At 47.8% G+C, this 27,211-nt stretch overlaps 1 protein-coding gene across 13 annotated transcripts in view; it reads right to left on the bottom strand.

The window, feature by feature from the left end:
- The window catches only part of ZMIZ1 (zinc finger MIZ-type containing 1), a 410,316-nt gene that overhangs the window by 51,876 nt on the left and 331,229 nt on the right, over nt 1-27,211 (bottom strand). For 11 of the 13 annotated variants that reach the window (XM_077350898.1, XM_077350892.1, XM_077350894.1 and 8 more), the window contains 4 exons: nt 15,260-15,328; nt 10,351-10,465; nt 7,114-7,331; nt 4,015-4,213 (listed from right to left, as the gene is read on the bottom strand). In XM_077350898.1, the coding sequence (XP_077207013.1) occupies nt 4,015-4,213; nt 7,114-7,331; nt 10,351-10,465; nt 15,260-15,328 (601 nt within the window). The remainder of the gene's footprint in view (nt 1-4,014; nt 4,214-7,113; nt 7,332-10,350; nt 10,466-15,259; nt 15,329-27,211) is intronic. The other 2 variants (XM_077350896.1, XM_077350895.1) reach the window with 1 other exon arrangement.

Here is a 27,211-nt window from a genome sequence, read left to right on the forward strand (position 1 = left end):
AGCGGCTGGAAAGGCCTCCCTGTGTATATGCTACCCTGGTACACATATCGCCTACGCCCATTCTTGCCTTGCTGGGAGGGAGAGTGGTCACGAGTGTGCTGGCCTCGCCCCCATCTTCTCACGATAGCCTGGTTGTCTGCAGAGCATGAATGTGCCCAGAAAGGGGCCCACATAACACTCTTTCCCTGTGGCCAGCAAGGTTCTGGATGCAGCGCTGCTGGTCACGGGGGAAGTGAGGCGTCCACAGCCTGTGAGCCATGACACTTGGCAGGCAACCAGTCCATGACACACAGGGAAGGAGAGGGGCCACTGAGCACCCTCCCCACGAGGTGAGTCAAGGTGTGTGCGGCTCATCGATACAGGGTACATTCAGGCGGGCAGCCATGTTGGTCTGAAGCAGCAGAGCACAGGGTCTGCACACTTTGTGAGGTATACTGAAACAAGTTTGCCTCAAGCCTTGCATAGAGGTGGGTGGGTTCGCTGCCAGGAAGGGCTAGTTAGGGTCAGGATGCAGAAGTATAGCTCAGACTGGATTAAAGCAGCCGGTAAGACCTGTGAGTAGCCGCAAATGAACATACAAATACAAGATGTGAGGTTGAAGTTTGAGTCCATGCTACGTGCCCCGTGCTGCATCACTCAGTTCTTGCTTATGCCCAGACGAAAACTTTGCTGATCTGAAAGGCACCCATGGGCTCAGACTTTATTCCACTGCTTCAGACCAGGGGTAGTCAAACTGCGGCCCTCCAGATGTCCATGGACTACAATTCCCAGGAGCCCCTGCCAGCGAATGCTGGCAGGGGCTCATGGGAATTGTAGTCCATGGACATCTGGAGGGCCGCAGTTTGACTACCCCTGCTTCAGACCAACAGGGAGACCTGCCTGAATCTATCTTGTTTTCCATCAGAAAGAAAAGTTCTGAAAGAAACACAAGCGCATGGTCAAATCACCCACTTGCTTGTTGAAAATTTTTTAAATATGTAAGTAAAACTTAATAATTTGACAGTAATAATGATTAGTTAATTCCCCCATCTCTTTTCAAAGCCAAGCTCAAAATAAACAAAAGCATCAAAAACAAAAGCAATCGCTACACCATCACAGAAGGATCATTCAAGCATACAGCCTTGAGGGGCCAGCATGGTGTTGTGCTTAAGAGTGGCAGCCTCTAATCTGGAGAGCTGGGTTTGATTCCTTGCTCTTCCACATGCAGTTATCTGGCTGACCTTGGCCTAGTCATAGTACTGATAGTACTGTTCTCACAGAGCTCTTTCTGAGCTCTCTCAGCTCCACCTGCCTCACAGGGTGTCTGTTGTAGGGAGACCAATAAAATCAGAGTCCAGTGGCACCAACAAAGATTTATTCAAGGCGTGAGCTTTCGAGTGCAAGAAGCTTTCGTCTGACTATGATCTTCTTATATGACCACACAAAAAGTGTTGTAGGGAGAGAAAGAGAAGTTGATTGTAAGCCACTTTGAGACTCCTTCAGGTAGTGAGAAGTGGGGTATGAAAACCAATTCTTCTTCTTAACTAATTACTTAAAGGATAAAGTTTTGCACACAAAAGCTTATCCCCAGAAGAAAACTTGGTTGGTCTTCAAGGTGCCCCTGGACCCAAACTTTGTTCTGTTGGTTCCGATGCCCTGCCGGTCCCCAGCCTCAGAAAGGTTGGGGACCACTGCCTTCCGGGACAATGTAGGCAGGGGAAAAGCCAGCCTGGGAGGCCCGACTCCTCCCTCCCACACAGGCCTGGCCCGAGACAGGCTCCGTTGGCCCCCGGGGCAAAAAACGGAACATGGAGGTCTCTGCATTCCCTTGCCACAGGGCAGCGGGGGGGGGGGGGGGACTGATGCAGACCAGGCCTGGGCTGGCGCTGATGTCAACTGGAAGCGGGCATTAGCCCCACTACCAGACGAGCGCCAGCCCAGCCTTTACGGTACAAGCATGGGAGCACATCTTCTTTCCCGTTCCAGAGTTCGGACTGGGAGGAAGGGGGACTCCTAAGAAGAGGCTACTGGGAGCTGTCGATTTATGTCCTAATACATTATATACATTTTGCTAGAAAGCTGCTATCCTTGTGCGTGAAGTCTAAATTACACTGGATGTCATCTCTCTAAAATCGAAAGCAAGTCTATTGCTTGGAGCAAGGCCGGGGGAATGTGCCACTAAGATATTTGGCAAAAGCCGTGCAAGGTTCTCCCCAGCTTGCTCTAGGGTGGAAAGGCGACAAAGGACAAACTGATTGCTTGATGAGCGGCCATAATTTCCCACAAAATGGGCTCCAGCTGCAGACTGACCTCTTTGAACTGCAAATTTGCTTGCAGAGAGCAGCCAGCAGGAACTTGTAAAGACAGATTTATTGACTAACTGGCAAGATAAATACGTGCATGCGTGTACACAACACACACACACACTCCTACATGCAGAATAAGCAGATGCTGCTGTTTCTCTTTTTCTCATGCATGCCTATAAAGAAGGCAAAACTTGTTCCAGAAGTTGTGTGCAAGAACAGGACTCATAGGCAGCATTGCCAGGATTGAACCTTAGCACAAAAACAGCTTCAAAGTCCTGTTGCAACCCAGACCCTCAAGGAGAGGGCAAAGTACAGCATTCAAAACTCCTTCCTAAGAGCCCCCCTATTCCTCTAACCTCTCCCAGTCTCTTCTGGGCCCTTTGAAGTTTTTTCATATGCCCGAAACCCACTTTTGGGTCTTTGGCAGATTGGCTCTGATAGGAAAGAGGTCCTTTGTCGCCAGGTCATGTCCCCTCTAATCCCTACTGGCCTGACTGCTCTCAAAAGGTCACCGAAGGGTTTGCCAGCCCAAGATCCAGTATCAAGAATCTGAATTTCAAGATCCTGCAAGATCCAATGCAAATTCCCTTGACCCAAATAGCTTCAGTTATGGCAAGACATCCTAAGCTTCCAACAACACCTTGCTGTAGAGCGGTCTTTGGACAATGACAGACAACCCTTGCTATTTAGGGGGAGGGGACGGCAGGCCGCTATTCCTCCCAGGGTGCAGGTGCTGCACCTCACAACAGAAAGCCAAGGAGCAAAGGTCCCAGACTGGCTTACTAGAGGAAATAAATCTCCCGAGGCAGGTCTAAAGAACAGGCGGTGACCCCAGGCCAGCCATCAATGTGGGCCAGATGCTCTCCTGCCCTGACTCAAGGCGTGCTGACTTATTTCTCAGGCCTCTCTTCCAGCACTCGGAAGCCTGGCCAGAAAGCGGTACCCGCTGGTCTCTAGAGAAGGGGAGCGCTGTACGTTTCTCAAGCAGTTTGCACGTTTGAGGAGTTGGGAAGGAGCTGCTGCAGGACGGCTAAGCAAAGGGAACCCGGCAGAGGCAGGTCCCCTGGAACAGTGGCCGGACATCTCTGGGGATGTGGACCCAACGAGCCATTCAGGTCGGCAAGGGAGGGCCTGGCTGGCCATTTCTTACTTGAACTGCATTAAAAAGAAATGGGGCTCTGGAGCAGCAGGGCCCCTTCGAGAAGTCGAAAGCCCCAGCGAGGCTGCCTCTTCACGAGGGGTCAAGTGATTTGCTCAGGATTTCCATGATGTGACAAACCCTGTGGTTTTCAACCAACTGCTGTTTTGATTGAGGTGCTGTGCTTTGGGTTTTCATAGACTGCCCGTTGCCTTGGACCCTTCTGGCAAAAAATCAATTAATCCCTTTCCTCAACCAACCGTGTGTGTGTGTGTGTGTGTGTGGGGGGGGGTGTGCCTGCCTCAGGAGGGCTCCTCCGTCCCAGTGACGTTCCTCCTCCCTGCTCACTTCCAGTCTTCCTGTCTGGGCATCACAGGGGCTGGGCTGAGCGTTATTACAAAGGCTCACCTGCTAAACTTTTAAAATGGAAATAAGAAGGAAATTGAAAGCTGCTTTTAGCCCCCCTGGAAACAACCACTCGCTTTTCATCTAGGCAGGGTCTTCCAGAAACAGGCTAGCTCTAGAGTTGCAAAACCAGATGATGCAGAAAGGAGAGGAGACCGGCGGGAGGGGGCGGGGAGAGTCTCTTACCGGTCCGTACTGGTTCATTTCCTTGTTCTGCGTTTCTTGAAGGGCTGCGACGGTTGCCGTGGCTGTGGCTGTGGCAGTGGCTGCTGCAGCGGCGACAGCTGCCGCTGCAGCAGCTGCCGCCGGTTGAGTGAAATCGGCAGGCGGCCTGGTGTGGGGCGGAATCCCCATTCCCGCAGGGTTATTAGGGCCTCCCGGGTAGCTTAGAGGTAAGAAAGAGAAACAAAGTTGATCACCCTTGGTGCTATCTGAAGCAACAGTCGCTGGCGTGGGGAACGAAGATACAGAGAACAGAAGTGGGAGCGTATAGACATTTGGCAATATTGTGAGAAAGGGGCCCTTTTATTTACACGTCGTCCAGGGGTTACCAAAAACTACACTCAGCTGGGGTGCATTTGTATCCATCGTAGGATTTCCGTGGATGAAGAGGGAGGGGGTAATTTCACCAATGTCCTCTCCTACTCCAGACCTGTTTGTGTGTGTTTGTGGGGCTGTTCTGTGGCAGGGGCCCTGATCCCCCTGCTATCCAAAGCAATAGGTCAATGGAGAAAGAGACTCCAGGCAGTAGCCTGTGAGGGGGCTGTCCTGGTCTGAAGAAGCCTGGGTTGAGGCATGGCACCACCTCTGAATGCCTCTTGCTGGAAAACCTTATTGGGTTGCCATCAAAGGGCTGTGACTTGAGGGCACCAATGCTGTCACCCTGCCTTAAACAAAGACTTGGATTTCCTCACTCCCTCCAGTTTCTAATAGCTCTACAGCTCTGCTTTTTTGGAACTGTAATCAGCTGGTCCTAAAATGTTTTCTCAGACTATAACCTTGTACTGATATCTGATGCTCTTAAAACCCGTGTTTCCCTCATCAGCTGTATTCAACCCACTTTATTACATTTTTTATTCGTACCCCAAGAGAGGCTGAAATCCCTGCTCTCTTTCACCACTGATTTAAGCATAAGGACTAATTCCAGTTCCGATCCGTACACAGGGAATTGCGCTGAGAGATCTACGGTGGGATTCACACCAAACCTCTCTCTGCCTCAAGTCCTCTCCCCTGCCTGTAATTTCCCCCTAGAGCAGGAGTGGCCAAACTGGGGATTCCAGATGTCCATGGACTACAATTACCATGAACCTCTGCCAACACACTAGCGGGGGCTCATGGTAATTGTAGTCCATGGACATCTGGAGAGCTACAGTTTGGCCACCCTTGCCTGGAGGCATTCCCAAAGGTAGTTTCAGAGGGCAGCTCTTTGGTCTGTGGGAGAGCAGCTAGATTCAAATCAAGTAGCACTTTAGAAACCACCAGGAATGTCTGAGCTTCCCTTCGATGTGTATCTGGCAAAGGGAGCTTTGATGCTTGATAAATGTATATACCTTGAAAATTCTGCTGGTCCCCAAGGTGCTTCTGGACTTGAATCTAAACATGCCCAAAATGCTTCTGTCTCATGCAAGCCCATGTTGTATAAAGGCCGTTGCAGACCAACATCATCCTGGGCAGATGACTCTTTGGAGGCGGGAGACATGAGGGCCCCCTGCGGAAGTCTGCCATGTAATTTCACTTGCAAACGTCTTCAGCCTCCCATGACCACCCCGCTGGGCTCAAAGCAAGCCGAACGCGGGTGCAATCAAGCTGCACGGCTGAAGCTCACTCCTCCCACACAAAACGGCAGCCCTGTGATCCGTCAATATCCTCCCCATGCCCGCTTAGCAAAACGTTAATCACTGAAAAACCTGTGGTTTGTGTCACAATTTTCAGTGTTAATTAAAACTTTATTTTAGGTGTTTATTAGAGCTAATTGATTGACCTTAAGTCATTTGCAAATCATTTCCTGCTACTGTGATTAATTTCCTTTTAAGCCTGAGTAATCTTTTTTTTTTTTTAAGCACTGATGTAATTTTACTAGCCATGGTTACAGTAACCCCGTGGGCTTTTTACTAATGAAAGAGCTTGCAATGAGGGCCTGATGAACCACTATGCCAAGCATGCCATGCAGTAAGGTCCCAGTCTCTCCTGGCCTCAGGGTCCTGCCTTATCCGTGTTATTTGTGGCATCTCCACGGAGGAGAAGAGTCCAATTCTGCCTTTCTCACTGAGGCTCAAGTGGACTGCACAGCGTCAGTCAACTGTGGTGAGCAGGATGGGACATCCCATAAACCACACTAGAGGGTTTGTACGAAAGAACTCTGAGAACAAGCAGAAATTTGAGATACGCCTGCAGCAAGCCTGTTTAAGTATCTGAATACAACCCCGTTAGGCGATGCGTCCCTTACAGAGAAGATCCACCTCCACTTGAGGGATCACCTCGACCTTAAAATCTAGGACTTGCGAGGAGTCCAACAAATGAGGGTTCTTCCCTGCCTGATACTATTTCCCTCCTCAAAGTGAGGGGTGGGGAGGAATTCAGGAGTGGCGGGGGGGGGGGGGGAGGAGCAGGAACCCAGCACTCGTTTTCGATCTTGCCATGATGCAAAATACTTCCTGGACAGGCTAAGAGGCAGCAAACATTTGCAAACATCTTCTTGAGTATGAAGGTCACTACATACAACAAGGAAACAAACTATGGTTTGAGTTAGGCTGAAGAGGAAGTTAAATCCAGCTGGTAGGTTTGTCATTGGCCATTACTAATTAGAGCTGAGTGGGATCTCCATGGAAAGACCGAGCAGGCCACGATATCCCAGATAATGGGAACAAACAACAGAGGAAGGCATCTGGACATGTGTGAAAACGTCCTCGATATCTGGATAGTTACTGTAACATTAGACTAGATGGGCCTTGTTCTGAATCCAGTAGAACAGCCCTTATCTGCAGACAAGTGATTAGGGGGAAAATGTACCACGGTAGTGGCGGGAGTGCTATGACGTGGCAGCCCACTGATGGGGACCCCAAAGTTTTCAAGGAAAGAGACAAACAGAGGTGGTTTGCCCTCGGCCTGTCTCTTCCTTGGGGGGGGTCTCCCATCGAAATACTAATCAGGATTGACCCTGCGTAGCTTCCAAGACCTGATGAGAGCGGACTGGGTCATACAAGTCAAGGTATGCCATGCATCCCTAAAATAAGGCAATGTGGCCCGGTTTTTGCCCTACACCCCCCTCACCTTTCCCGGCCTTACCTTCCCGCAAAACCTCCGCTCCCCGGATAGTTGGGACGCCCGTACATGCTCTGTTGTATGTATGGCTGGTTGGAGCCTGCCTTGGCTGAGAACTGCTGCTGCTGCCCTGCAAACTGCGGTGAATTCATGCCAGGATTGCTGGTTGTCATCCCGGAAGCCATGGGGTTTCCTCCTGGGTTCATGGGATTGTTTGCATTGGCCATGGGATTGCCCAGCACCTGAGTGGGAAACACAGAAGGGGAGAAAACAGATCAGGGCTTTCACCTGGGCAACGATGTGGCTTTCACTTTAGCCATGGAGGTCTTAGAGGGAAGGACTCCTGCAGGAGTGGTGAGAGATTTGGGAAGACTGCAGCTGCCCCAACTACTTACACCACTATCTGCCTACCCGGAGGACTATTTATTTATTTACATTTATATACTCCCTGAGGCTACATGGAACATGAAGTAACTATACATCAAGCTCACTTTGACATATTAAATAAAATCAAAATAACAGCAATGGTAATGATAATAGAAACAATGATATAACCATTTAACAAAATGAAAAGCAAACAGGTCCGTGGTTGCCCAAGTCAGGTTCCCCCAGGGAGGGGGAATCAGGGGGCCCACAGGTGTCGTTGGTTCCAGTCGACCTCGACCAAATGCCTGGCGGAGGAGCTCCCTTTTGCAGGCCCTGCGGAGCAGTTTTAAGATCGGGCTGGCAGGCCCCAGAGAAAGACCACAGAGGTGGGATGCCGTGAAAGGGGCTGCCACGTTCAGCTGGGAGGGAGGCAGTTCCTGTTACTCAGACTGAAACACAACTATACTGACTATCCACAGATGCTAACAAGTACTAGGGCAAGTTTCTCAAACCTGCCTATGCGTACGACACTTTCCTAATGTCAACCAAAATCCAAGACAAAGGAGAACCATTCCATATGTTCATTGGCTAGAATTTTAAGGGAGGACAAGCCTTCAGTTAGCCCCTTGGGGCATGCCCACATTTCTGCCACAGAACCTGGGTTACCGTAGCTTTCAGGGCACCGGGGGCTCTCTGCAAGGAATTCATTATCTGCCCCAGATTTGGCAAGCCAAAGTTTTAAAAGCAGGGAAAAATCACCCCAATTTAGTGTAGACATGTGGGCTGAATGGGTCAGGGGCAGTGTAGCGAAAGAATTCTCCTTCTTGTGAACAGCCATCAGGCCCATTTCACACAAACAGAAGCGATGGAGGTGAGGTTCTTGGACTGTACTACTTCAGGGTGCAGGTGGGGCCCTGAATGATGAAAAAAGCCACCCCCGCCCTGAAATTCTTACACAGAGAAAACTAACAGAGTGTAGGCCAGGTTAGAAGCCTTCTTTGTTTTTGAGACGTGATGGGGTGGGACAGCCATCTACACGGTTCATTGTTAGCCAGGCTGCCCCAGAGGGAGGCTAGCCAGAGCAACTGCATTGCAAGGACTTTGAAAGGCCTGCCTTGATGGCCAGTTTGTATCCAGATGCAGTTCAGGCGCTGGACTTGATTTTAAGGCCCTGGAGTGGAGGTATCCAATGAATCTCTCCTCCTCTGTACTTACAAATTATTAAGACTGTTCAAGAGAGCTCTGATAGGAATTATTTTGCAGAGCTATGAGGGAGAGTGGCCAGATATAGGATCTTAATGTTGGTGGTCCCCTCTCTCTCTTTCCAGAAAAGCAGAACAGGCTGACTCCCTTCCTAATTTCAGGAGATCAGCCAACACCTTCCTTTGGGGAAGGAGGATGAAGCTAACTAGGATAGGGGCAACTTGGGGGAACTCTAATGCTTGCACGGGTGACCCCTAAAGGAAGAGGTTTGTGTCAAGGTGTCTTCTTCAATCTCACACAGGAGTCTGGAGCACAGCTTTTTGCTGCCACAGCATGCCAGCCAGTGTGCTGCCTCCAGCAGTGCTCCAAGGATGCTTGTCATAGCGACCCCCCCCTCCGCTACTATTACCACTAAGATGGGGGGGAGGAGAATGGGACCTGGGGCTCATGCCCACCAAAGATTGCCTGAAGATACAGCCATGCACAGGAGCTGCAGGCCCCGCGGGATCTTTCGACGTTCCACAGGGCTGTAAAACGGAGCTCTTCCGCCAGGTATATGGTTGAGGTCGGGGATGGCAAGATAGATCTACACACCCCCCCCCCCCCCCCCGGATCTGAAGTGAACATCATCGGGAACTCCTTCTCCACTCCACTAGTACGGAGGGGAGGATTGGTTTTTTATTGATCTTTCCGCCATGTTGGGAATGTTTTATGTCTTTTAATGGGGTTTTAAGACATTGTGACCGGCCATGAGCCACAAGGGAGTGGCGGGAAATACATTTAATAATAATAATAATAATAATAATAATAATAATAATAATAATAATAATAATAATAATAATAATAATAATAATACCAGTTATAACAAATGAAACTGCTGCAAATGTCTCACAGTCAATCAGGGAATAGGCATAAGAGGGCCAAGAGTAGAACAGGCAAAATGAAACCACAACATTTAGAACGGGGTGGCCAGACTGTGGGTTTCCAGATGTCAATAGACTACAATTACCAGGAACTCCTGGCAACAGGGGCTCATGGGAATTGTAGCTCATGGACATCTGGAGAGCCACAGTTTGGCCACTCCGGACTAGAAGGGCAAACATCTTTCAGTAGATGAGGGGGTCCAAATTCATGGCGGATTCCTTCTCATAAACCCCACTGTAACTCGAGCATGTCCTCCTCATTCCAAGAGGGCAGTCCCTGAAATCCCACCAGGGGATGAACAGGGCGGTGACGGAACAGCTTGCAGCCCCGTGAAAGAAAGGATCCACTTGCAGCCCCTGTGAGAGCCTTACTTTTGCTCCCATGCCATTTTCCTTGGTGCCGCTTCCCTCTTCTCGGACCTTCCCCATCTGGGGTCTCAACGTCCCACTGAGCAGGCAGACTCACCGTTCCAAAAGGTTTGTGGTAGGGTTGGGCCCTTCGGCATCCAAAGTGGCCGCTCCTGCCTGACTGCAAGTGTTCATCAAAGTGTTCATCTTCCTCTTTTTCTAATCCCCCCCCTCCGCTAAATTGTTCAGCTGCACCGAATGTGCAAGTTTCAAACAAATATCGAAATATTGGGTGTCTTCTAGCTCTTCTCCTGATTTTTATCCTTTTGGGCCCCTTGTTTTTAAGAAGCTTTCTCCGCCGGTTGCTCAGCCTGAGCTGAAAGAGAGTTACGATGGAGACCGGGTGCCCCACGGACCTTACCTGGCTCTGGGAAGTGTTAGTCACACCCCATACTGTAGTGACAACCGACAGGGAACCTGGCGGCTGATTGGTGTTTTGCTGCCACGGAACAGAATCATAAGGGAAAGTCCCATCGCTGTGGGGAGACAAAGAACAGACCGAAACGGGAGATCAAATAGTGCTGTGCAACTTCCATGAGCACGGGGTGGGGGTGGGGGTGGGGGTGGGGGGCAACGAGCAGGCAGAGGCATCTTTGCATCTTTTCATGGCATCACCCCAAAACACGCTCCCTTGGCAAACAACCCGTCAAGTGATAACATTCATGAAGTGAATCAGTTTTTGGTCTGGTTGCAAGCAGAACAATTGCTTTTTTGCATCAGCCAAGAAAAGAAACACATTTGTTGGTGGAGTACAAAGACGCATGGCTGTGATTATGGAGGGGGATGGAGGGGAAATTGCAACACGTCCCCCTTTTGAAACGAGGCTACCTGAAGTGATGGCAAATGACAACATTCCTGATTTCTTTTTCTTGTAGAATGAGAGCTCCCACATGAAGCGAAGAGGGGGCTTGCAGAACGTCTGCTCTGCCAATGCATTCCATGTTTATGTTTGCCTCCCCCCCACACACACACAGCTTTTGCTCTCTCCCATGCAATCCGGCCTCGGCTCTGGCCCTTCTGACCCTCACTGGCACATGGCAACACTAATGGGTCCTTGGAAGGGCATGCCATGACCACTGGCATGGATTGATGTTCAACTGGACATCCTGCTGCCCATCAGATGAGGAGTGCATTAAAAATGCAATTAACAAATCAGTGCTTGAGAGGTCAGAAGGTTGAGTTGGCAGACCCATATACCTGCCTTGCAGTGGATCAGAACCTCAGCTGCTCAAGGTCAATTTCCTCCACCTAAAGTGGCAGTGGGTCTCTGGGGTCGCAGCTGGAGGTCTTCCTACCATCTCTTTGAGTGGAGATGCTGGACCCGAGGCCTTCTGCATTCCAAGTGGCTGCTCTCCCACTTAGCCATGGCCCTCTCCTAGTGGCCAAAGCTGAACAGAGAAGTAGGAAGCATCATGCTCAAACAGCCTCTCTGTGCCAGTTTCAGAATGTGGCCACAGGGATTTCACTCTCTCTCACCCTCAGACCCCTGAACCTGGCACATGCCGGTTACAGCTGTGAACTGCAGGCTCACTCCCTTTAGTGCCTGTGTCTCTCTCTCCCTCTTCAGTGCGGATGGAACAAAACTCAATGTTTTCTGATTGTTCCCCTCTCCTCCAGGTATGTCCATACACTCATGTAAACACAACTCAGCCCCAACTCTATATCTCTTGTTCATAGGTAATACTGATTCAGAGATCAATAATAATAATAATAATTAAACCCCCCACCTGGCTATGCAATGATCAAATATGATGGGGAAAAACTCTACAAATTATGGGCATGATCCACACTCATACTGGAGGTGAAGTTCTTGTGCTTGGAGGATTCTCAAAGGGGCACCCAGATTTCCACCTGTGCGCACACAGATGGGATGTGTGGTAAGTCATGTCTCTCAGATACCTTACACACCCTTTGCTTACAAGATATCTGAGTTCAGACAGAAAGCCTGGACTGCTTGAGGAATATGGGACTAAGAGGTGCCACAGGGATCAAACCAAGGGCCTTATGGGCCAGGCTCACTATACTTGTCAGAGGGGGGAACTAACAGCCATTCTCACCAGAAAGGTTGACTTAACTCACCGTGACCCTCCTGGCCCCGAAAACTAGCTGATTTTGGAGTGCCAATGGTTTAGCTCAAGCTGGGCAACCCATCATGAAGGAAGGACCCTCCTTCCAGAATTTTGTCTGTCTCCACCCGGTCTACCTCCAGCTTCCCATCCTACCTGCCTCAAAGCACTCCTGGCTGCCCCCAGTTGGCAGAAGGATACCTGGGCCTTTCTTTCCCTCTAGTATCCCATCATGCCTCCTACCCCCAGATAGGGGGGGAGGGAGGAAAGCCTGGTCCTGGTGAGCTCAGTTGGAAGCCATCACAGAGGAACATGGCGTCTCTGGTGGACGCAGTCATGCCCACAGCAATGACCCATCTGCAAACGTGTCACTTACTCTCCAAGCCCAGTTCCTTCCGACTGTTCATTTTCTTGGGTGTGTTTGTGTGCTAAAATGACCAGCTTGGATACTGTGTTTTTGTTTGCTGGGGGGGGGGGGGAAACAAATGTAGGGCATCCATCTTGTGGTGGTTGGAATTGCCACCAGCTCAAAGTTGGTCACCCCTCATGGGGTTTTCAAGGCAAGAGACGAACTGAGGTGGTTGGCCATTGCCTGCATCCCTGTAGGTCCCTGGGCTTCCTTGGTGGTCTCCCATTCAAGTACTAACCAGGCCTGTCCCTGCTTAGCTTCTGAGGTATGACACTCTCAGGCTAGCCTGGGCCATCCAGCTCAGGGCAAGGGATACATAAACATCTGAAAATACGGAAATTTGGTACTGAGGGACAGCTAGCACCAACTTTGTTGAAAAATCTGATTTGGCTAGCTATGGCTGCTAAGATTTGAGGTTGCTTGAATTGTTCATTTCATTCAAGATTGTGACAGGACACATACGTAATGGAAATGCTCCAAGCTCAAAAGCTCCCTTTTGAGAACTGCTCTAAAGCATGAGGGTCGGGTGGGGGTTGGAGCCTCACTTAAAAACTGGTGTTGCAGGGAGCACCCAAATATAATAGCAGGACAACATGAAAACTTCCCCAATGGGTCACACCTGTTGAAAATGAGTGATGGACAGAATGTTAACACCAATACAAATGAAACATCTACGCCCTACACAATGAGATCTACTTGAACCAGAAATGGTTACTGCAATGGCCTCCCTTTGCAAGGGATACTGTGTGTGATTGAGGAGATGCAGCGGGAACAGAAACTCAATCCAGTGGGAGTTTTAGAGACAGTGGGTAGAACGGACTAGACAACAGCAACCGTTGGGAAATGTCTAGCTTAGGAGGAAAATGTCCTAAAGACATTTCCTTAGACAATTTCCTAAGCATGAATGCACTGGCTTTCAACTGGTGAATAGCATTGGGTCCTACCACCAAATATTTGTTTATATGTAGAGGGTTTTTAAAAAAGGAATTAGGGAAATAAGCCAGATACAAAGAAAGAGAGAAAAGATACAAATGTGAAAAAGGGACACCAAAACCTAGATCTCAAGGTGACTCTCAAAAGGTTGAAGACCAATGCATCCCACAATGTTTGATTAGGTCTACTGACAATACATTGACTCAAGACACCAAGGCCTGAAAATGCTCCCTTAGTGTCTCTGTTCTTAATTAATCATCCCCTAACGAATTATGGGAGAGAAGATTCCATTCTTGGGCTGTCATCCTTGGCACAACTCGGGGAGACAAGTCCCACTGTGACACTGAGACACACAGAAAATTAGGACGCCACCTTCCGAGGACAGTGAATTAATATGGAAACATGAAATGCAACATCCCTCCAGTATGTGCATGGACTATATCAAACACTGAAATTCAGAATGCTGCACTGGGATTCAATTTTCCATCGCTGGATGAAAACCCACAGAAAACACATCCCACTTACAACCCCAAACTGCTTTGCTGAAACTAGCAGGGTTTGAGGAGGGGTGATGCTTAACATGGGAGAAGGCTGAAATGGGGAGGGGGCAGCTTTCCTGACTTCTCCTTTCCCTGCTGCTCCTGCCAGGGCAAGGGCTGCATCAATACTTCTCTAGATATCGCCCCAACCCAACTCATTAAAAAAGGCCATGGAGAGCATCCATCTTTCAGGTAGCTTTCCCCCAGATTGCAGTTTTATCCCCAATCTGTGTTGGAGGAAGTCTCCTTAGGCTTGAGGAAGACTGCCGGGTTTGCTCAGTGGGGTGGTAGGATTTGCCCTAATATCAAGGTTGGCCCTCATGGCTGTGTAACTTAGGATTCCCAATGTCTCCACATACAGTGGTCTCTTCTCAGACTCCTCTGTTCCTCTCAGTGGGCCATGTGGGTTAAATTTCTGTTCCTTAAAGCGGTTGTGTTGGTCTGAGGCAGATGAGTTAGATTCAAGCCCAGTAGCATCCTAGAGACCAACAAGATCTTCAGGGTATATGCTTTGGAGAATCAAGGCTCCTTTTGCCAGTATCTGACCAAGGGATCTCTGGCTCTTGAATGCTCGAATCCTGAAAATCTTGTCTGTCTCTGAGGTGTTCCTGGACTAGCTGCCCTGTTCTTTAATATCTCAAGTCCTGCTATTACTTAGTAGCATCTTGGCAGGGGGAGCTTTGACAGGATTTCCAACACCCCTAAGGTCACACTACAGGTATGGGGGAGGAGGCCTGTGAGCCAAGGGGAGCTCAAATCCCTGACCAGCCTCTGACCAGCTGGAGAGCCCCTCTTGCTATTGGGTTCTGATCCCTATGGGTCAAGGCCAGATAATGTGGACACGTCTCATCACTGAGTTACGGTGTGAATGAGGTATGGAAAGTGATCCTGCCATCCTCAGCCACAGGGCAGGTTAGACCTTTGAATGATTAATTCAGTATCTGGCTCTACCTGCAGCATCCTTAGGATGACAAACACTGCAGCCCTTTCCTGTTACATCTCTGCCTTGACCCAAAATAGTGCTTTCCTGCTTCCCTCAACAAGTCTGCAGCTCCCCCCTCAGACTGGAGATTGGTAGCCCAAAGGGGGAGGGACCAAAGGACAGAAATTGGGCTCACGGCAAGAATAATCTGTTGTGCAGCATAATGGATGCTATCCCTGATCTACTAAAGACAAGGAAGGAGGGAACCTGACAACTCCCTGCTTCAAGTGAACCTCTGTGTTGATGAAGGACCCTCTCCGTGGCTGTCCCACAGAGGACGAGGGAGCCCTTCACAGCCTATTTCAGAGCCTGGCTCTTTAGCGCAAGCTGCAGAGACTCACGCTTTCAGCTCTGGAGGTCCCCGTTTCAATCTCTGGGGTCTGTCAAGATGGCAGCCGTCACATATGCACCTATGAATTAGAAGGGAAAGTGTAGGTCCAGAATCAAAATTGAAAGCCCTGACAATATACATAGCTCACCCTGCCTAATACCTGGACTTTACAATTATATTATGCAACTCCCAAGTCTAAATTATGCTTATAATAATTCATCCAGGCAAACTGACAAGCGGAGTCACACACACATGCCCACACCCACACAGCCTGTCTCCCCCCATTTCAAATCTGCATCATCTGGGTTTGTTTACATCCCTATTTTCAAACAGCAAAATGACAGTATTAGTTCATGGAACTCTGTTATTACACCACCAGTAATGAAAACAATCACATTGTCTAATCTCCAAGGGAAGCACTAATATTTCGTTATATGGATTTTATTGTATGTTTTATTATTGTTAGCTGCCACGAGTGGCATAATAATAATAGTAATAGTAATAGTAATAGTAATAGTAATAGTAATAGTAATAGTAATAGTAATAATAATAATTTAAAGAAAAGGCTACAGAGAGTCTAGATACGGCCTAATGGCAGGCTTATGGATGCCAGAGGAAACAGCATCTTCATGTCAAACTCTCTGCCATAAATTATAACAGGGGTCCCCATAAATTATAGCACGGGGGGGGGGGGGTGGACACAACCACAGAAATGGTGTCCACAAAAATGGCTCCTACAGGAGATGGAGGCAACCACAAACTGTCAGGGTGGGTGATTATGCATAGCCCTAAGTTGCTCTTCAACATTTCAGGCAGAAGCTCTGCCTTTCAACATTTCATGATGCCTTTCAAGAAGAAGACATTACAAATATTTTCTTGCTGCACAGCCAATCAGCTCTCCAATGGCCCTGCTGGGCAAAAGCCCTACCTGGCCATGCTCATTTTCTTTCATTTTTATTGGGGGGGGGGGTCCAGGAAAGGTGCCAGAGTATACTGTGATACCCACTGGCACCACATCAGGGACCCCTAGTGCAGAGGATCATGTATTGTGAGCCATGCCAGGATTGGCCCTGCAGGATGCAGAAGCACAAAGCATTGTGACGTGACATGTGGGAATTATTTCTACATTTTATGCAGATAAAGAAGAAGAGCTCAACCCAAGATTTTGGGTGGCCTCCTTGTGTTGCCCAAAACCCCTGCACTAAGACGCAGGCCCCAAAATGAAGAATGAATTTGATGTTGGAGAATACAGATTATTTATGTGGTTTATGAAAAGATACCTGCTGCTGCTATTAAAAGCTCTCTTAATCTCACATTTTTTAGGCCACTGGTCTGGACTAAATAACAGCTCTGACATGGAAATCTGCACTCTCCTAGACTAATTCAGGCAACTGAACCACTGAAAAGTAGATGGCAACAATTCAATCCACAATCCTGAGCCAGTGCAGTCCAGAATACAACAAACACAGCCATGGGTGCTCTGTTTCAGTTGCCCCGGAAGGTTGGAAGATATGCGAGTCTCTCTCAGGAGCAAATTAAGCAAGTGCATATCAAAAATGGCACCTGTCACAGAGGACTTGGAGTAACAGTGAGTATTGGCGGGAGGGAGGGAGGGAGGGAGTAAAAAGCAGTAAAGGAGAGAATCAGGACAGATGTGAGGCAAGGGGAGGGAGAACCAAGTGAGCACTGGACTGGAGAAAGAACAATGTGAGGGGCTAGGAAGGAAGGATGTAGAACTCTCCCCTCCCTCCTTCTCTTGCCTACGATGGGTTTCTTTGCACGTGGGCTTCAAAGCCTTGGAAGGAAGTCATGAACTTAGCTGCCAGATCCACAAGGATTGCCAAAGAGAGAGCTAATTGTCTCTCTTGGGTGGACTATCCGCAATCAAAACTGGTGAGCTAACCATGGCACCTCAGAAAGACCAAACTATTCCAGATAGAGGTTGGATCATTGTTCTCAATGACTTTATCCCATCAGATTTTTTGTAGGCATTCTATTTGGGGTTCCAACAACAAGTTATGGAAGTGCCAAGTTGTGATCTTCCTGATGTAAAGAGTTTCCTGTTGCAGGCGACATGTGCCATGAGCCCAGGTGACTTTCCATAAATTGCAGAAAGTCTATGCTCTCACAGTTGTATGTGTGGTTGGATATCCCCCACCCCCAAGGTTTGAAAAACTCTTAAAAGGAGCTGGTGTCCTAAGTCGCCTCCCGCAAGGATCAGGCCAAACAAACTCAGCCAGATGCCTGGCGGAAGAGCTCCCTTTTGCAGGCCCTGCAGAACTGCTTTAGTTCTGGCCATCCGGAAGTGAGCATTGGGGCAGCAATGTAGCTAAGTCACTGACTCCTCTGGATTTCTAACATCATCACAGCAGTTAAGGAGGGACACATATTGGAAGGGAGCTTGAGATGACCAGACATATGCAGAAGAGGGATGTTTGGGGGCTGCAGCTTGCCACTGCAACTGCTTTGTAGGGATGAGCAAAACCAGGCCTGGTGACATTCCCTGTCTTGCACCACTGTGAAACATGCAAACACCCCAGTCTCAATTACTGGTGGTGGAAAGTGCCTTGATTTATTCCCCACCCCCAACAGTCCCTCCAAGAAAGTGTTCTCTAGGGCAGGGGTAGTCAACCTGTGGTCCTCCAGATGTTCATGGACTACAATTCCCATGAGCCCCTGCCAGCATTTTCTGGCAGGGGCTCATGGGAACTGTAGTCCATGAACATCTGGAGGAACACAGGTTGACTACCCCTGGTCTAGGGGTAGTCAACCTGTGTTGACTACCCCTCTAGGGGTCCATAACTCAGACCCTGTAAATCCAATCTGCACCAAACTTGGATGAGAGTCAAGCTAGAGCTCCCCAACAAGTATAGAGTTTATAGTGGTCCTGGGGTGTCCGTTCTACCACTTTATGAACCAAACTGGTTTGAGAGGTGGCCCAATCAGTCTGTGGCATACAAACGGAACCAAACTACATTTCCCCTAATTAGAAGGCCAATAACGAAGGATAAAGGTAAAGGTATCCCCTGTGCAAGCACCGGGTCATGTCTGACCCTTGGGGTGACGCCCTCCAGCGTTTTCATGGCAGACTCAATACGGGGTGGTTTGCCAGTGCCTTCCCCAGTCATTACCGTTTACCCCCCAGCAAGCTGGGTACTCATTTTACCGACCTCGGAAGGATGGAAGGCTGAGTCAACCTTGAGCCGGCTGCTGGGATTGAACTCCCAGCCTCATGGGCAAAGCTTTCAGACGGCTGCCTTACCACTCTGCACCACAAGAGGCTCTTTACGAAGGATAGGCTAGTCCAAAAGACAGACCTCCTCCTTCTACCAACCTTGTCTTGCCATGTGCATATTTTAGGTCATTATTCATATGGGAGCAGTTTTGAGAACCACCAGACCTGAACAATGCTCTACTAACATGCTTCAGAATCTTCTTCAACGTTCAGGGATTCCACAGTAAAAAAGCTGAGATGGAAACTTGTTTCTTGAAGATAGGAAGGTTGAATATCACTGCATTTGTTTATCTCAGGCTACAATCAGGTAATCTGATTTAATTTTCCCCTTTTCTGGGAAACCCTTCTACTCTAAGAGCCCTGCATATTGTTCCTGAAGGCATTCATAAGCTGCATGTGCACTTAGCAAAGTTATCCTCTTGTGTTTGATTCAAGGCCCATTCTGTCAAACCCCCAGTGCATTCTGGAGTTACAGCCCTCTTAACCATCTCTTGTCCACAAGTAAATGATATCACGAGGTCTCATAGAGGGAGCTTACCAATGGGTAAAGCTGCACTCAAGGAGATATGATTTGTTCCTTGGAAGTGAAATGACAGATGTCTTAGTACTCGACTAAATGTCATAGCAAAAGTCAAATCAAAGGTCGCAAATAAATTTGAAAAAAATTATGACCCGCCCCTTTTTCAGTCTGGAAAAAAATTATGCTTAAGCTATGGTCCCCTGGGGGGAAGAAAAATAGAAGCGATGTGGGTGAATCAGGCTGTCTTAGCATAAGCATGTTCTAGTATGGTACAACAGTCAGCAGGTTCATATACTAATTAAAACTAAGGTTGCCAAGTCCTCTCTGGCTACCAACAGGGGGGGTGGGTGCCAGATTCAAGTTGGGAAACTCCTGTAAATCTGGCGATGGAGTTTGGAGAGGACAGGGACCTTAGTGGGATACCATCCCATTCGTGCAGTGTACCCGTTTTCTCCAGGGGAGCTGATCTCTGCAGTCTGGAGATGAGTTGTAACTCTGGGGCTAACGTTCCCTTACTTATGTAATACTTATCTAACGTCACCTTTCCCCAAAACAGACTCAAGGTGGTTTACATACAGATACTAGTAGGTATCTATAAGAACAGCCATTAATACAACTGGGTCATACACTCAATATTACAAAGAGAAAAAAAGTATCCCACAGAAAAGCACCTTCCTAAATTGCTATCAGGAGGGAGGCTTCCTTGCCTCCACTAATAACACCAACACTGGTTTTTTTTTTCATTTCAAAATATGTGAGAGGTATCTTAGTTTTAAAACTTTAACATTTGAAATGAAAAAAAAAGTTTTAAAGCTGCCTCTGTGGATTCTATGCACAAGCGCTGTAATGTGGGGACTGCCAACTCATAAATACTATATAGATTTATATAAATAATTATATAAATATAATAATAAATAAATGCAAGGTAGCATTTCTCCCTCCACAAATGTACTCCTTGAGAGTTCCCGTTTTTCTTTTCACAGAAGGGAAACAATAACATTGGGTGAGTTCATCGCTCTTGTGTTATCTTGGAAGCAGGCAGTTAACTTGAGACTCCCCTGGCCCTTTGGATCACCAAAAGGCCGTCTTACAAAAACTCACTCAGAGAGCTGTTTGGCATGACTGGATAGCTTCATGTTCTGCAGACGCAGACCCGTGGCTGTTGACACCTGACAGGAAAAGTGCAGCTGCTTTCACAAAGATGGCGGATGGCCCACCCCATGGACCCCCACCCGCCAGTTCACACCAACTGTCTCCAAAAAATGAAGGATGGTTGGTGGTGGGGAGGCTCAATTGTGTGAGCCTCTCCAAAGAGGGCCACCTTGGTTACCCAAAACATTACCCGTGAATGATCAGAGAATGTGCTGTATTTCTTGCTGCACCATTCCTTCTGTCTGCAGGCCATGCCATTGTAGCACTTGAAGCAGAAGTTCAGGGATTCCAGACACACCCAAGCAGAGGCAGGGATGAGTTCCCATTGGGCAGGAAGGGAAAAACCCCAACCAGCTCATGTGTTCCATTTGTTAGGGGTGTGAAAATGTTTGGAGTGGGGGTAACGCCAAATGAATTAACAGATTTTAAAAATACGGCTGATTTTTCACAAACAGCATAGTCAAATTTGCTGCCAATTACCAGATCGCAGCACAGATTGGAGCAACAGGAAGTCTTAAATACAAGATTTATTTTATTCTATACAGAGCCTGCTTACTATTGCATTCAGATCTGAGATTTAAAAAAACTGAATGAGGGGACCACACAGAACATTCAAAGATCCATGGCAGCAGAGATCAATATGAAAAATGGAAAAGGGGAGTGATAAGAAGGCAACACGATGATCAGATCTTCTCAGATATTTCTAGTTAGTGTCCAGGATGAACTGGAGTTGAGGGATCACGCCAAGCACCAGGGGTCCCCAATCTTTTTGAGTTTGTGGACGCCTTTAGACTTCCAACACACCATGGTGAGAGCAGCCATAAAACAGCTGCGACATGAGGCTGAGCCAACCTCCAAAAGCTTACTGCAGTCACACAGTCAAATGTCAGCCACACAGTGAAGTTCCTTGTGTCAAAGCAAGGTTTTAAAAAATCAGAATGACCAATGAAATGGCTAGGAGCCAATCAGAAGCCTTGCTGCCCACAAGGCCCACCTGTCCCCACCCTCTTACTCAAGGCCCTCAGTGGGCACCAGAAAAGGTGTTGGCAGGTGTGATGCCATCCACAGGTATCTCCCCCAGCACTGCCTATGGCAGCAGCCCCCCACTTGGTAGTGGGGGGCTGCTGCCCTAGGCAGTGCTGGGGGAGACTCAAAGAGTAAAAAAAATGAAGCAAACAGCAGATCTAAGACTCTGTCCTAGAAACTTGGAAAGAAGGTGGGTTTACGGAAATAACTGGGGCAGGTGCAATTAAAAAACAAATGACCCCTGGTGCTTGGCGTGATTTGACCTGGCTCCTGTCCCAGGAGCAGAGGGAGGCTGGCAGAGGGACAGGAAGAGAAAATGCTGCAAGCGAAGTCTCCTTGTTGCTCTCGGAGAATGTCCCAACTACCTGAGGTTTACAGTTTTTTAACACTTATAACATATTCATATTAAAAACACATTAAGAAGAAGAAGAAGAGTTGGTTCTTATATGCCGCTTTTCTCTACCTGAAGGAGGCTCAAAGCGGCTTACATTGGCCTTCCCTTTCCTCTCCCCACAACAGACACCCTGTAGGGTGGGTGAGGCTGAGAGAGCGCTGATATTACTGCTTTGTCAGAGCAGTTTTATCAGTGCTGTGGCGAGCCCAAGGTCACCCAGATGGCTGCATGTGGGAGAGTGCAGAATCAAACCCAGCTCACCAGATTAGAAGTCTGTGCTCCTAACCACTACACCAAACTGGCTCCCATAGTATAATCATCAATTTTTAATTATAAATATATAATTTACTTGGATTTTAGTAAAGCTTTTGACAAGGTTCCCCATGATGTTCTGATGGATAAGTTGAAGGACTGCAATCTGGATTTTCAGATAGTTAAGTGGATAGGGAATTGGTTAGAGAACTCTAGAGAACCGCACTCAAAGAGTTGTTGTCAATGGTGTTTCATCAGACTGGAGAGAGGTGAGTAGCGGGGTACCTCAGGGCTCGGTGCTCGATCCGGTACTTTTTAACATATTTATTAATGATCTAGATGAGGGTGTGGAGGGACTACTCATCAGGTTTGCAGATGACACCAAATTGGGAGGACTGGCAAATACTCCAGAAGATAGAGACAGAGTTCAACGAGATTTGAACACAATGGAAAAATGGGCAAATGAGAACAAGATGCAATTTAATAAAGATAAGTGTAAAGTTCTGCATATGGGTCAGAAAAATGAAAAGCATGCCTACTGGATGGGGGATACACTTCTAGGTAACACTGTGTGTGAAAGAGACCTTGGGGTACTTGTGGATGTAAACTAAACATGAGCAGGCAGTGTGATGCAGCGGTAAAAAAGGCGAATGCCATTTTGGGCTGTATCAACAGGGGCATCACATCAAAATCACAAGATGTCATAGTCCCATTGTATACGGCACTGGTCAGACCACACCTGAAGTACTGTGTGCAGTTCTGGAGGCCTCACTACAAGAAGGACGTAGATAAAATTGAAAGGGTACAAAGGAGAGCGACGATGATCTGGGGCCAAGGGACCAAGCCCTATGAAGTTAGGTTGAGGGACTTGGGAATGTTCAGCCTGGAGAAAAGGAGGTTGAGAGGGGACATGATAGCCCTTTTTAAGTATTTGAAAGGCTGTCACTTGGAGGAGGGCAGGATGCTGTTTCTGTTGGCTGCAGAGGAGAGGACACGCAGTAATGGGTTTAAACTGCAAGTACAACGATATAGGCTAGATATCAGGAAAAAATTTTTCACAGTCAGAGTAGTTCAGCAGTGGAATAGGCTGCCTAAGGAGGTGGTGAGCTCCCCCTCACTGGCAGTCTTCAAGCAAAGGTTGGATACACACTTTTCTTGGATGCTTTAGGATGTTCTGGGCTGATCCTGCATTGAGCAGGGGGTTGGACTAGATGTCCTGTATGGCCCCTTCCAACTCTATGATTCTATGATTCTATAATTATACTATGTGCCAGGTGGCAAAAGCCAAAAACATTTTCTAAACAGCTGGGGGAAGAATAAATGTTCTCTGCTGCTTAAATCTGTTAAGTCTACTTGCTTTTCCATGCTGGTTAAGTGTTTTGCATTTTGCCAAATTTTTGCAATTACCATTTTCACAGCCACAAGCAAATCTGAATTCTGGCAGGTGCGTAATCCCTCAGTCAATCCAGTAAAAGGCACTAGGCAATCTTTCACTACAAGTTTTATAAGAAGTCATGTGTTCAATTTCAGCAACCACCCTCACCCAAAATTCCTTAACAATTTGCTATATTGACTGATCTCTTAAGCCAAGAGCTCCAACCACCTCAATTGTCTGGAGAGATGAATTAATGCCCAAGATATTGAGCTTTATTTATTTATGTATCCAATTTGTAAGCTGCTCCCTCTCCCCTAAACAAACTTGGGGCAGCTAACACTGTTTAAGATACACCAATAAAAACAATACAAAGATACACAATAAATAATCTTTAAGATGTGAAATGATTAAAAATCTTTCCCCATTCAAATCTGTTCCCTATCAAGCAGTGTGGGATGCATGGATGGCGAACATGCAGCTGAAGCGGACCACAACCTCCCCAAGGCTGCCCCCAAAGAGAGCCACCTTGTGTGCTCCACGAAGCCTTGAGAGATGGAAAGAGAATGAAATGACCCAACTGGTACCTTGGGGAGCTCCCTCCATTCATGGGGAGGCTTGACCACAGACTCCTCCTTTCCCACATGATCTCTTAGCTCAAATTATCTGCAGCTCTTCAAATTCTGCAATGCACACGGGGAGGATTTGGGTAGCCCTGCCTTGGCACGTTTGGATGGTTGCAGGGTGGGTCCAAGACATTTTGGTGACTTAGTGAAACAATCCAAAGGCCGCGCCTTCCTCCAGGCATTGAATACAGCGCATGCCCCTCAGAGGAATTCTCCAGAGCTTCCTTGAAACAAACTGGAAAACTTCTGACGGACTTACTGCTCTACTCCACCAATCTATTCCCTCGGGTAGCCAAAGAGTGTGAGCCTTGAGCGGCATGGAGATCCCTGAGGTCTTATCTCCCAGTCAGAAGGGGGAGGGGGCTGCAAAGAAGAGTCAGGATGCAAAGGTACAAAGCAAAATGCAATGGCAGAGCAAGGGAGAAATGCTTATAGGTCAATAGATCTCTGGTCACACCCAAGGCAAACTGGGGCAAAGAGGCCATGACCAGGCTTCCGTACTTGGTGCCCCCAAGGGCTGATGGTAGGGTTGTATGCTGCGGCTGCCGGAATGGCTGCTTTGTGGCCGAAGCGCACAACCCTAGTTGATGGTTCTGTTGAAACCCCGGGGTTCCACGAGACTCCAGTTGAGAAAGCCTGTTCTGGAGGAATCAATGCACTCTTTTAGAAATCCATCTTGTGCACCAGGGAGTGGTCCAGCAGGAGGACAAGAGCTTTTGGAACTCTGGGCCTCTGAGCATCTACAGAGTGAAACGGTGAGATTCTGCAGAACTTCATTTCCTGTTCAATCTCTCTTTACATTTATCTTTCAGCAAAACAGAACTGATTCAAAACAAACTCCAAATTTCTAAAAAGAAATCAGAAAATAATTTGATTCTCAGATTTCAGCAAGGAATTGGGTAAAGAGAAATTACGAGGGTTTCTCTGAACCACCCTAATTGACGGCCCTTGAAGATGTGCCTTTTACCGGCACCATTCTTCGTCTCCTGTCAGGTCATCACTGTTTTAACAGCCAGGCTGAGAAAAGAATGCTGTGGAACGCAAAAGCCAGTTTTGAACACACAGCTTCCCGTTGGTCCCAAAGGAGGTATTCTGTCACTGAGTGCCTTCATGTGAATAAGAGGCAAGAGGGAAACTGTATCAGGACAATCTAGGGATCTGATGAGTGAAAAGAAAAGAAAAAGAGAACAAGCATCTAGCTTTAATGTAGGAGAGCTGAAGAAGAACATATAAACAAAAATTTGTAACCTATAATTATAGCAGTATTTTTGCATACTTCTTGTATATTTCTTTTCAGCCTTCATAAAACAGATGTTTTTGCCTCTAGGGTCTATGTTCAATTATTTCTGTTGCATTTCCCACTTTTTAAATTTTTTGTTTCTCTTATTCCCGCAGCAGTCCTTGGAACTCTATTAGGCTGAGTCGCTCACTCAAAAGTGTACCAAGAAGGAGCCAGGGTAAAGCCGCAGCTGAGGAGACCAGGATTCGAATCCTTCCTTAACCAAGTGAGCCAGCCTAGCTTGCAGGGTTCTCATGATAACAAAAGAGAAATCTGGACCATCACAAGGAGCATCTTGGAGGAAAGGCAGGATACAAATACGCAAAAAAATAAAACAGAGGCAAAGCAAAGTCCTGGCGGAGGAGAAATCTAAAAGAAGCTGTATCCCCCTTTCCTTCCAATCAGGCATGTTCAGGCAAAGCCTACACAGTTCAAAAACCATGCCAAGTGGAAAAGCAGCAAACTTGCTGGGAGAGAGACTTGCACTATGCCTTTTAGTAGTTCCAGAGAAGTTACACGTCATCCATCAAGACGGCAGAATATTTTACTTGTTTATTTGATGCATTTAATGAGGACCAAAAGCAGCTTATGCCATTTTCTTCTTCTCTGGTTCATCTTCACAGCAACCCTGTGAGGTAGGGGAGGCCGAGAGGGTGTGACTGGCCCACGGACACCAGGCAGGAATTCAAACCCGGCTCTCCCAGAGATTAGATTGACACTAATGCAGACGTCCTCAGTCTTTTCGAGCTTGTGAGCAACTTTGGAATTCGGACACAGGAAGGGCTGCTGCAGGAGGGGGAACCACATGCAGACAGGAAGCAGATGTGCAGGGGAGAAGGGGGGCAATTAGATTGGAAGAGGGGTGAGGGGGAATAAAACAACCCCTATGGTGGCAGCTGTAGTTGAAACCATCTTACTTTAATCAGACCCTCAGTGGCCAATCAGAGGCCCTGTTGGATAAGAGTCCCACCCACTTCAGGGCCACCAAGAGAGGTGTCCTTGGGCATCAGGGTGCCTAAGGGGACCCTGCTTTACCTGTTACACCACCACAAAGTCATGTGCTAAAGTGAGATGATGAACCAGATGCCAAGTTTTCACTAGGATTTGTCTCCTTATGATTTTGGAGATGGAACAACTGGGACCCACAGAACACATCAACAGGTTTGCTGTCTTGAATGACAGCCACAGGTTCTGAAACTGGGGGAAGGATGGTGCTTCAAAACCAGTTTGTAACATGACATGCACCAGAGGGGGGGGTTTGCAATTTAAAGATCACGGGGGGGGGGATTCCACCACTCAAATCGTAGGACAGCTCTTTGGATTTTAGGTTGAACATACAACCGGGAGCCATTGCACTTACTATGTACCCTTGGAAACATGTGCAAACACACACTGATACCAAAGCTATGCCAGAAAAGTACTGAGCGGTGACTGAGAATGCACTCCAGCCCTAGAGACTAGATGGGATTATGAAACCTTTCACATTATGGGACAGAGACCATCCCTTACTGTTCCTGACAATTTAAAGAAAAACCCTCCCCCGAGAGATTCTGGCTACTGTTGTCACACAAGCAAAACCAGGGCACACGAACAGACTGTCACAGCCACAAAAGCCCACCTGTTAACTGCATCTCAGAGGTGCCTGGTGCATTCTGCAGCTGGGCACAAAGGCAGTTCCATCTTTATTGCATTTCGCAGCCCTGTTTGCCCCCCTGGCTGATGGCAGCCCACGTGCCAGCATCTGAAACACCCTCCTTGGTTCATTCCCTCCCTAGTAAAGTAGCAAGACAGTCATTACTTTGTTTAAAAAACTTGCAATTCTCGATTTGCCTAGGATCCCACATCTGGCTGATCCTTCGATAACGATAACCGTAATAATAATAATAATAATAATAGCAATTCTTAAAAGACCAAGACACCCACCCAGCATTTCTACCCTTGCCTGTTGCCTTGGTAATCCAAACGCCCGGGAACTCGCTGTTTATCGGAGACTGGGACTGGCATTGTTCCCACCGCAGTGCCTCGGCTATGTTAATGGGGGATAATGGCAGCGCGGAGAATCCTTTTGTTTCCAGCTCGGCTGTTTATTCATAGTGCCCGGAGGTC

This window comes from Paroedura picta, chromosome 8 (genome assembly GCF_049243985.1).
Source record: "Paroedura picta isolate Pp20150507F chromosome 8, Ppicta_v3.0, whole genome shotgun sequence".
NCBI classification, from domain to species: domain Eukaryota; kingdom Metazoa; phylum Chordata; class Lepidosauria; order Squamata; family Gekkonidae; genus Paroedura; species Paroedura picta.